Here is a 12174-nt window from a genome sequence, read left to right as displayed (position 1 = left end):
TGAAATCGGGATATTGTTGTACGAGATATTCAGAAACGAAAAAAAACTGTTCTATGACAGGTACCATTAATAACCGTACAAAAAATATTTTTTTTATTTCAAAAATTGGGTCTTATGTGTAGTACTACACACAAAAATTTTAATCAAAATCGTTAGAGCCGTTTTTGAACAAAATTAACTTTTCTATTTCCGTTATATGGCAGGTACCGTTAGTTTTGGTCATAAAAAAAAATATCGATTTCCCCTCTAGTGAATCACCAAAAACTGCTAACTACCAAGTTTGAAGAAAATCACTTCACTCGTTTGGGCTGCAGCTCCAGATAGAGACAGACACACAGACAGACAAACAGACAGACAGACAGACAGAATTGCCGGACCCACTTTTTTGGCATTCTTTATCATCGTAATGTCATGTAAAATTGTTATCTCGAGTTCGATTTTTTTTTTACGAATCCTAAACTTGCCCTATAGTACCTATATCGCAAGTAAAAATCGTTGAATAAAAATACCCTGATTTTATTCAGTTCGATGAAATCATAAACAAAATAACGATAGAAATTCAAAATTAAAATAATGTCTACATCCGGCACCGGCAACCATTTTTCTATGTTTCTTTCTACACACCAAATAAATTTCCAAACAAACAGAACTTATCCATTTGACATTTGACAGATGATTTGTGTGTGACTAGGATTTTTCTTGTTGTTTACCCAAAATTAAAAACAAAAATTATTTTTGTTTATTTCTTCAAAAAATTGGATTTTAAAAATTCCAAGAAAAATTATGGATCAAAATACTCAAAGTTTGTACAATATAATATAACCATTATAAGCTACTTATTATAATTTTTCAAACAGTTTCATCAGCCGAAGAGGAACTAAAAAATTTCGGCAATTTCCTAGAGAAACATGACCAACTTCTCAAACAATTACTTGGCAAATCCTTGAACAACACCAAATTAAAACCTCAACTTGATAAATTCAATCAACCGATTAAAGTCAATTACGATTCGAATCAAGAAAACTTGCCACTCCTAAAACTAATAGACTCTGATCGATTGTTAAACAAAAGTATTCTCACCTTTGCTTATCTTTGCAATGAAATCGAAGAAATTGTCATCGCTGCTAAATCCATGCAAATGAAATTCCTCTACATCGATGAAGATCTTTGTACTTTAGAATCTAATGGCGATGATATCAATCAAATTCCAGATAAAAACGAATCTGAATCGAATAATCAACAATATTTGCACAAAATGAGTTGTTCGTTAGATTTCTTGTGCAACATTCAGTTTCTGGTTCAGCGTTGTATTCTGCTAGCGAGCAATGTATTGCATCAATGTGGTGCATTTCTTGCATTTGAAAATCAAGTTTTTGAATTTAAATTCTTTGTGAGTTTTTTTTTTAACATGTTTGTTAGACTGGATTTGTTGTTTCACATTTTGTGTTTATTTCCAGAATGTATTTGATAGTTTGGGAAGCATTTTGTTTCATCTATTGGTATTTGATGAAATTTTGTCGAGTTCTAATTTCCATCGATTTTGGTCGTCGTATAAGAAGACGGTTGAAAAAATCAGTAGAAACAGTGACAAGTTGGATTTTTGTACAAAAGCTGAGATTGTTGGGCTAATCAACTGTTTGAATGAACTTGAGTTTCTTTTCTCGGGAAGTATTTTTCAGGTAAGTTCTATTTTAGTACTAGTTTCAAACATTTGATTTATTTTTCTAAAAGAGCCTAATTAGATTAGTTGCATGTTTCACTTAGATTACCGTAAAACGCACTCAAACTTTCACATTTTAAATAGTGAAATAACTGATTATAATAATTGCTCTTTCAACTTCAAAAAGACTGATTCTACAAAACTAAATTAACTTAATGGTTATTGCATTTAATAATATTTTATTTGATTGCTTTCTTAAATCTGTTCTTATAGCTATATTAAATCTAGATTTATTATTCTTAACTGGTACGATAGTGAAACGAAAAATCTAAAAAAAATCGAAGAAACAAAATTGTATGATCTACTTTTAAGCTATTTCAAACTGAAATAAATTTTAAAAACTACTGTGAATCCAGATATATTTTAAATACAATAGAAAATCAAGTTTAAAGTATCTGAATTACATTCAGAAGATGCAAAGAGATCTGAAAATGAATACATAGTGTATATTAAGAAAAACACTTTCTTACCCGTCTGTTCTCAAGCTCAATGACACTACAAGTAATGACTCACTATAAGCTCTGACACTGTGATAAATCTGACGAAATGTCTAAAAATTTTGACCAACTGAAATCTTTTACTTATTTGACTGATATGAACATTGTAAAGTTTATACATAATAACCTTGACGATAGTTGTTAACCAAGTAGTGATGGTTTACCTTTTCAATTTTTTGTGTGTATTTCCGTCTATTTGGAATAGGTCATTTATAATCTCTCTGAATAAAAAAGGAAACAAAGACGAAATAATAAAAACTATAGGCCTATTGCCAGATTATCTGTAATTTCAAAGCTTTTTGAGGCTATTGTTTGTGAATCATTATGTTTTTATGTTAAATCTGTGATCACCATGGTTTAACAAAAGGTCGCTCCACAGTAGTTTTTTTTTTTTTAATAGAGCTGGCTGAAAACTTTAATGATTCCTTTAAAAATAAATAAACAAGTACAAAGTACATAGTATGTATATTTACTGATTTCAGTAATGCCTGATTTACAAAATTGCGAGACGACGAGAGCGAGACGAGATTTTTTCTTGGTCATTTAAATCCTCAGTTATTCGGTAATTTTAAAATTTGTTTTTTATAATTGATTATTTTTGGCAGGATAAGAAGAATGTGTATGAAAATAAGGAAATTATTTGGCCAAACATCGAAAACTGGATATCAATTTTACTCTCGCAACGCTCTCGTCTCGTCGGCGCACAGTGCGGCGACCAGTGGAAAAATGTCAAAAAATTTGATCTTCTAAAACGGTTTTTTTTTGTAAAATGCACCTGCAGCAAGCTATACAACCTCTTAAAGGTAACATGTCAAAAGTAGGTCATTTAGTGATGATCTACGAAGCGCTGCACCGCGGAGTTAAATTGCTACAAATAATCCGGTTTTTAATTGGATACTCTTTAGAAGAGTAAGGTTAATATATTTTATTGTTTTTTTTTTTGCACTCGAAAGCCTTCGATCGTTTTAATAATTTGTTAAGTTACGGTTTTTTTCTCCCAAAAGTAGCTTATTTTCAAACTTCAGCATCATTTTTGATTCAGGTGCATTCATCAAAAAAGTGAATAGGTTATAAAGTGGGAAATTCGACCTTTCCAAAAAGGTATCATTCATCCGCGTCCACCCGCGTCCCTGCTGGCTATCACTGTTTGTTCAAGCCTTTTTATACACAATTTGTATGAAAAACGCACCTTTTGAGTTATAAAAATAACAATCCTTAGTGTACTTATGTGACAAAAACTTGAAATCAAAATTTGTTATACACTATTTACTTGTCATGAGACTAAAAATTAATGTTAAAAGAAAAGATCATAAAAATCAGGCTGTTTTGAATTTTTTCCATACTTTGCACTGAATCAACGCACTGTGCGGCGTGTCGTCTCGCAATACTGTGAATCAGGCATAGAAGCTTTGAAAAGTTGTCACATCAAGTTCTGAATAAATGTAAAAGTACATAGGTGTTTTATATGAAAACTTTTTTTTAAGTCGTTAAATTATTTTTTAACAGTGAAATGATGTTTCTGTTCTCAGTGTCACATTTGATCACAAACCCGAATTTGTTCAACATATTAATTCTTTTACTAAAAAAAGCTAATCCAATTCTTGGTTGGATAAAATTTAATTTACCAATCCCTTCGTTACAAAGCAGCTTTTTATATCTTTTGTTTGACCCATCCTAGAATATGCTTGTCAGGTTTGGCCACCTTATTATGATTGCCATAAAAATAGACGGGAATAGGTTCAAAAAAGATTTCTAAGATTTGCGCTCAGATGACTAGGGCGGGTAAATCCTTATGATCGCCCACCTTATAACAACAGACTTAAGACTTATTGATCTACCCAGTCTTGAGAACAGACTTTCCTATTTATGTTTTGTCTTCATTTTTATATAAATCAGACTTTAGCACTTTCTGTCTTGTATTAACTTTAATATTTCACAAAAAAAATTTAAAAACATACAAAAACGTATACTAATCTCAAACTATCGTACTAATTATGAACAATTTTCACCTTTAAATAAAATCTTTAATTCACACAATTAAAATTCTTAGAATAAGAGCCGATTTTTCAATAGCCAGATATGCCCCAGTTACGGCTTATTCCTACGAATAAAAGTTTTATTTTATATTGACATTTATTCTTCTGACAGTCTAACTGACGATTGAAAAATCAGGGCTAAGTTTGATAAAGAAATACATAATAAATTCTTGTAAATTTAAATTAACTTTTTTTTTTTTGCAGTCAATTAAAATCATACTATCCTACCTTTGTAAATAAATTAATAAATAAACAATGCCAAGTTCCATTTAATGTCTTCCGTCTTAATAAGAATAACATTTTTTTGTTTTTCATATTTTTCCTCAGAGTTTCCTCGACAGCACATTTATGATAAAGGAAAAAATTGGTCCAAAATCTCTCAGTCAACTAGGTTCACAATTTCAAGAATATCTTCGTATGAAACTAAACAAAATCGAAAAACTACCAACAGATCTATGTGACTTTAGTGAAACACAAATTCTTGTGCAAATGAATGCTCTATGTGTCCTCTGTCATGATTTCTTTGGACAATTTGATTTGAAATTTCTCAAAATGATCCAAGAATCCAACAACAAACACATGGGAATAACACTAATTGGCAATATAGTTTGGACGCCTGGAGAGTTTTTGCGAAAACACGCTGAAACCTTAGTACGACCATATGAAAAATCTCTTAACGACACAACAAAACAAAGACAAATTTATCTCGATAATCGTGTACAAAATTTACAACGTGATTGTAAACTTTATTGCAGTCAAATATCATTGTGGATAATTAATGTTAAGACATCCCTCAAATCAGCTACATCTGAACTTAAAGTTGAGCAATTTAAAGAGCATGCTAATATGTTGTTACAAGGATTGCAATATTCAGGACAATTGAGCTATATTATAAAGGCAGTGATTAATATGCATGTTCTCCAACAAACAGCTATGACTAAAAATACTCTGTTGTCTGTTTGTAAATTCATCGAAATGTTAAAGATGATTCAACTTGTATTCCAGAGTGATGTAGAGAGTATTGCAAAAACTATTAGCTGTATTGTACAGTATTTGCAATATAAAGCATTACAAATTATTTTATTTGCAAAGGTAAGTTATTTACTGATTCATTGATATTTATGATTATAATTTTTGGAATAGCTGATTTAAGTATAATTTAATAAGTAGAATTAACTCTTGCGATAAAACAACATGTTTTGATTGCCAAAGTGGGAAAATAAGAAGTGGTATTGTAAAGGAAAGTAAGAGTGGTATTTTATAAAGGGTAAACAGTATTTTTAAATGTGGGATTAACAAAAAGGGATTTTTTTTTTAATGTGGCGCTATAGAAAACTTTATATCGAAACCCAATCCTGTTTCAGAAACGACAAGTCTTGTCTTGTTTTCGGGATATAGATAACCCAAAACTCTTCTATTTTTTTTAAATAGAATTTAAAACGCATGGAAATAAGAGATATTTGTGAAATTGCAATAATTCTGTAATTTTAAAGACTTACCTACACAATTTTATTATTTTGAGTGAGTAATAGTCTATTGAACAGACCCTCATTTGAAAAAAAAACTGTACAATAGTTTTTTATTGCTGAGTTTTATTCCTTGCTATAAAAGTATTCTTAAGCCAAAAAAATGTTGATAAATCCACTGGTGCATTCTTGAGAAAACGGCAACACTGGTCGATTTTCAATTTTTTTAAATTTTACTTGAAAACCAAGCCTATCTTTAAGGCCCGGTGCACACATGCCTTTTTTAGACGCCATTTGTCGCTTATGTGGTGACGCTGCGTCAATTTACTGTTGTTGTTGAGGCTGCGGTGATGCTGTAGGCCGAGAACAACAAAGTCGTATATCGAAACAGTTCAGATTTGACATTTTGATACAAAAATTTAGTATGTTTAATACAGTCAAATAAGAATTCAACCTCGAACAATACGCTGAAGCCTTTTTAATATTTTCAAATTGACATTCTTTAGTTTAAATCAAAAGTAAAGATGTCGAATTTATTAACTATGAAAATCATGTTGTATTTAAATATCATTCTACAGTGAATTCACTGGGATTTATGTGGATGGGTGGCAATTTAAAATTTTAAGCATGCTTACTTTTATGCAATGTTTTTGCAATTTATTATGGTTATCAGAAATGTTACTTCACATCTTTAAAAAAAAAATAAATTTTTTGGATTTTTGTATGACTGAGCTTTGGAAAGTAAAAAACTTTGGACAGCAACCAAAGTCTTAAAAATATGTTGATATACAAAAAAAAGTGCCTATGGCTTTGTCTTAACAAAATCTCGTTGTACCATTTTCTATGTTTAAAATTTAAGATCCAGTTTACAGTTCGGTGCAAAAAAAAAATCATAAAATGAAAGCATACCTACGTAATTTATATTATTCCCCAAACTATCGATTTTTATCGATTAATTAATATGTAAATGATTTTACATCCAGCATACCGTTTTAAGTTAACATTTATTTTATTCACGCTCGATTTAATATATCGCTATTTCAAACAACTAAATTTAAGAAACATTTAAAAGATTTTGAAGATTTCCCATTTTTAAAGGCGATTTTGAATATTTTTATTTTAATATCTTTATTCAACAGAAAAAAATCACCAGCACCACCATGCACGATAGAAATGTGGATGCTTTGGCTGCTTTGAAAATTTGTGAAAAATGCTTACAAGGACCTGCAACTCGTACAAGAATATTAGTTGCTTGCCTTGCTGTTAATGCTACCAATTCAGCTGGTCGAACACTCCCAATTGACCAATATGATAGATTCACCAGTATAATACACCGAATCGAGTTATTGGCTACATTTCAAGAAAACTTGAAACAACTCTGCGATACATCGTTCATTTATTGGCATCAATCTCTTTTATCTGCATATCTAAAGCAAATAATTGAAAAGAAAATGGATTTCAATTCGTTTCAGGTAAATTTAATGAATTTTCAATTTTTCGTTGTTTTGTTACATAAACATTATTTTCAATTTTAACAGTTTCTTGTGAAATCCAGTAACGATTGTGGACGATCACTTGACATGCTAAAACTCGGCAACATAAAATTGGCGGATATGTTGAAGAAATCAAATTTCGAAAGTTTTAAAACTGAAATCACAAGTAATTTGTGTGCGCAAATTGAAACATTTCTTCGTTTAGAAGTTCATTCCAGTTTACAATTGGAAAAAATGAATCCATTCGAACAGAATATCAATGATTATAGAGATTTAATTAATATTTGTCCTATTGAATTAAATGGACAGTATTTAATATTACAAGGTAAGAATTTTGTTACAAATTTATTTCAGTTGCTCTTTTAAACAAGTAATTTATATTTATAGATCACGTTGAAAACTATTTAAGCAACATGTTTTATAATTTGACTACAATATCGTTGCATGATTGGAAAACATATGAAGAAATGCGTCAATTGGGAAACTATAGACTTAACTTGAATCCAATTGAAGACTATTTACCAAATCAAACAATCGAACAGGTATGTTTAGTATAATAATAGCATATTGATGTAGGTAACAGGATGTTTAAAAAAAAAACTAAAAAAAAGGATGCAACTGGGAACGAAAATTGTTACAATAATTTAAATATGTAGGGTAATAAGAGCAAGGGTTGAAAATATTGCGGAATGAAGGGATTGGAGAAGCCAGGGAGAACATTTTTTTTTACCTTATATGGATTAGACATTCATTAGAGAAATTTATAGCAAGTTTGGTTAAAAAGGGGTCATTAGTTATTGAGCTTTAATTAAGTGGATACAATTTATTTTCTAGCTGTGATTAAGGTTTTGACTAGATAAGAACAAAACTTTGGAGATTAAATTGAAAGCAAGTCAATTGCTTAGGGGGCTCTTGTCTTGGAAAAAAGATCCTTTTCTCCGGAAATATCATGGCTTCAAGTTTTTGGGATACGGAACGGATTTTGCTAATCGATTATAAAGAATAGGGTGCTAAGTAGAAAAGAGGCCAGCAAAGTAAAGTGATTTGCTTTTCCAAGACAAGGCTTTAATTCTCAAGAGAAATTTTGTGATGACTGCTTTACAGACATGTAAAATATCGGTTAATTGTATTACCTAACTCAGATTTGACCTTTAGTACAGGAAAAAATAGACTTTTAAAAAATAAATTGTTAAATCTAATGACATAAAAATAAAGTCAATACGATAGCTTTAAGGGGGGAAATCCCTCTGGACGACAGCTTTTTCAATAATTTCTTTTGGAAAACTGAAAGCACTTATTGAAATTTGGGAAAGTATGTGATATTATTGATATTATAAAGTATTGATACAATTTTTTTGAAGTACAAAAAAAAACAAAATGGCGGCTCTACAGCTCTTTAAAGTTGACGCCTCGAGTTTGCGCCGTGCAATGTCCAGGTCCAGAAAATTATTTATAATCAAAAAAGAAATTTTTTTTCCAATAAAATATATTTATGCATTGCATGAACCTAAATTTAGTAAAAAAAAGTGTAAAATAAAAATTAGAGACCAAAAAAACGAAAAAAGACAATGTTTTTTTATAAACAAATTGTTAAAAAAAATATTTATTATAGAAATTTTGTTGAACTTTAAGGTTCATGCAATGGCCAATAAATTAAAGAGTAATTTGCAATTTATTTCAAGTCGGTAGCTTCATTAGTTTTTGAGTTACGTTGCACGGCGCGGAAATAAGTGCGTTTTGAGGAAAAAGCGTTTAAAGTTTTCGTTTTCGTACTGAAGTAGGTTCAATGGGCATGGGATTCGGGACTATCTTGGGGCATTTGAGGCTTCATTTAAGGCTTAGACCACTGAAAATAGTTTCTTCGGTTGATAAATGAATTTATAAGGCAAAAAAAAATTAATGCAAAAATAAAAATTTCCAGAGGGATTTCCCCCCTTAAGAAAAGTAATTGCCGATTAAATAGAAGGGTGCTTGTTTTTTACTTCAACAGGTAAAATATAACGAAACCCATGTGAAAAACATAAAACACTAATGAAATTCGGGATGAAGGTTATAGGTTAAGCAAGGACAGATGATTTATAAAGTTCCTAAAAAAATTTTTGGTGAAAGGGTGCTTTTTTGATAGGTTGATTATGTTTGAGAAAGGTATCATAACAGCTGACATAAATTTTGTTAATGTTTAAACTTGGTGAAAAAGTTTCGTATGTTATAAGAACTAAGAATCTAAATACTACAAAATTATCTTGAGTGAAAGGGTGTTTTTTTTAAGAAATGATGAAATTCAGAATTAGTACCACAAAAACTGGACAAAAATGGTACCCCAATAAAAATTGGTAGAAGTGTTTCAAACCAAGTGTCAGAAACCAAGAATCTAAGCAGTCTATAAAAATAATTTAGGTGAAAGGTTGTTTTTTTTTTTTTGGAAATGAGGAAAATCCGCGAAAAGTCCAATAAAATCAATGGTATAAAAGGTACACTTAAGTTATTTATTAAAAATGTTGTCTTTGGTATGAGAATTACGAATAAAATAAGTGTATATTTTTTTTTTAATGTGAAAGGGTGTTTTTTCTAGGTGTAGAGAAAGTGTGGGTTCATTGAAAAATTAAATAATAGTGCGGTATCCTATTGAAATTCAGCAATAATGTTACTTTTGAGATAAGAAACAAGAATCTGAAGCGTCTATAACAATATCATGGTTTAAATGGTGTTTTTTAAATTTGGTAAAAACGTAACATTTGGAATAGAAAGCAAGAAATTGAGCTTTCATAAGGATGTAAGGATGTTTTTTTCCATATCTAATCATGTACGAAACGTTGTAACAAAAAGAAAATATTTGTTTCATTTGACCTGAAGCCCATTCACCAATAGCTTATAGAGAGTAAAAGATAGATATCGATCATGTTAACTAACAATGACACCTAGTATTTTTGTTTATATATGTAAATGAAAACTAAAACAAATGGTTATATTTCTATTAAACATCCTTGAAGTTATGATGTAACTTTTATGATTGCCTTTCAAACGTGCATACAAAATTCTTATAATTTAATATACACATTTTGTACATACTAAATTGTTTTTCCTTTTTGATTTTCAATTTATATTTTCAGGGTATAGATGTATTAGAAATCATGCGAAATATTCATATTTTTGTTTCAAAATACGTCTACAACATGAATACACAAATATTTGTCGAACAAAAGAGTTCCAACAAACATTTAGATACAATTGGTATACGTCACATTGCTAATTCGTTACGAACTCATGGAACTGGTATTATAAATACCACCGTTAATTTTACCTATCAATTTCTTCGACAAAAATTTTACACATTCTCGCAATTTCTCTACGATGAACAAATAAAATCTCGATTGATGAAAGAACTTCGTGCCTTAGCAGAGAATAAACAAAACTCACGTAAATTGTATCCATATGAGAGAGCTGATGCATTTAATAAGGACATTCGAAAATTAGGATTGTCTGAGGATGGAAAAACGTACATGGATTTATTTAGAACTGTAATAACACATGTTGGTGAGTGTTGTAGATAAATGAGAGAAGAATGAGAGATCCCTTATAATCGTTTTTTTTATTTTAGGGAACGCAATGGGTTACATTCGTCTTGTACGTTCAGGAAGCATACATGCCAACTACAGTGCCAGCATTTTTCTTCCCAAATTCGATGAAAATCTTAAATTTGTCGATTACGCCAAGAAATCTCAATTAAACGATGTTACTATTTCGGCAGCCGAAAATCTCGAAACAAATATTCGAAACTTATCGGAGAGTTTTTCCGACGGAACTGATTACTTTAAGGTTTGTCCGAAGCATCATAATAGAAAATATTTGTTTCATTTGCATATATTTCTTTTACAGATTCTCGTTGAAGCATTCCAACCGTTCTTCAGCAATCCAAATAATATTCATTTGAAGAACGTTTATCTCATCATACCAGCCTTAACACTCAACTACGTTGAGTACATTCTAAATGCCAAAGATAAAATCCACAAAAAAGACAAACAAGAAGCTGTCTTATTCGATGATGGTTTCACCGTTGGTCTTGCATACATTTTAAAATTATTAAATCAATATTCTGAATTTAATTCATTGCATTGGTTTGAAAATGTTACAGAACGTTTCGAAGCCGAACGGAAAAAAATCAATTTGATGCGCAATGAAATCAATTCAAATGTCGCTGGACGCAAAGATGAAAATGAAAAACTTCAACAAACACTAGCTTTGACTGAGAAACGAATAACCACACATCAAATGGAATATAATTTACTTTACTATAATCTTTGCAGTGCAAAGATATTTTTCCATTAATTTTATATTATTTTAGAAAAATAAAATACGTGCCTAAAAGTTAAAATAAGATAAATAAATTACTGTATTACATAATATGCATTAGAAAAATGTGTGCAGTTTTTTTTTTTTTTTTTTTGAGAAATTTAAAAGTTTATTGTATTCTATAAAAAAGGGGTCAAAAAGGTTTAGACTTCTTTAACATCATCTTTGAGCAATTATATTGTTTCTTATCATCCTAGTCCAAGTTCAGGAATGGACTTTGACGAAGGCGAATGAAAACTCTTTCGATTGTTTCAAGAGAAAAAGTCTTCGGGGGATTTTGGTCCCGGCCCGTCCGAATCGATGGTGATTAGAGAAGATGATACAACATCATACTGCACAAACAAAGGCACTAACCTTGCTAAACTAGTAAAGATGCAGCGACTGAAATGACTAGTTCATGTGGAACGCATGGACAACTACAATGCTCCGCTCGTTTCGTATTTCGTAATAGACCCCCTGGATTCTTTACAAAAACTTCCATAAGACTAACTTGTATTCGTTATAAAAATTCTGTTAGAAAGTTACAAGAGGAACGAAAAGCAGAATAAAGCTAATTGACACAGATTTTGAATACTGATTCAGTTCTGTACAAGTACACTATGATTAACGTTT

General features: G+C 30.4%; 1 protein-coding gene across 1 annotated transcript; it reads left to right on the top strand.

The window, feature by feature from the left end:
* The first annotated feature begins 668 nt into the window (after positions 1-668).
* Positions 669-11619, top strand: LOC129910691 (WASH complex subunit 4). Its single transcript, XM_055988161.1, has 10 exons — positions 669-802; positions 858-1390; positions 1458-1679; positions 4581-5345; positions 6859-7191; positions 7258-7537; positions 7600-7754; positions 10323-10746; positions 10811-11028; positions 11089-11619. Exons 1-10 carry the CDS (start codon positions 784-786, stop codon positions 11536-11538), a joined length of 3399 nt encoding a protein of 1132 aa, XP_055844136.1. The 5' UTR covers positions 669-783; the 3' UTR covers positions 11539-11619.
* Positions 11620-12174: the final 555 nt, after the last annotated feature.

The sequence above is a fragment of the Episyrphus balteatus genome, chromosome 2 (assembly GCF_945859705.1).
Source record: "Episyrphus balteatus chromosome 2, idEpiBalt1.1, whole genome shotgun sequence".
NCBI lineage: Eukaryota > Metazoa > Arthropoda > Insecta > Diptera > Syrphidae > Episyrphus > Episyrphus balteatus.
The sequence above is the reverse complement of the archived record's forward strand: the minus strand, read 5'-3'. Positions and strand labels throughout refer to the sequence as shown.

Excerpts from the sequence above, each read along its gene's own strand:
- LOC129910691 (XM_055988161.1), top strand. Across the intron at positions 7,538-7,599 it reads ACAGTATTTAATATTACAAG|ATCACGTTGAAAACTATTTA; the intron begins GTAAGAATTTTG and ends TTATATTTATAG. Across the intron at positions 7,755-10,322 it reads CAAATCAAACAATCGAACAG|GGTATAGATGTATTAGAAAT; the intron begins GTATGTTTAGTA and ends TTATATTTTCAG.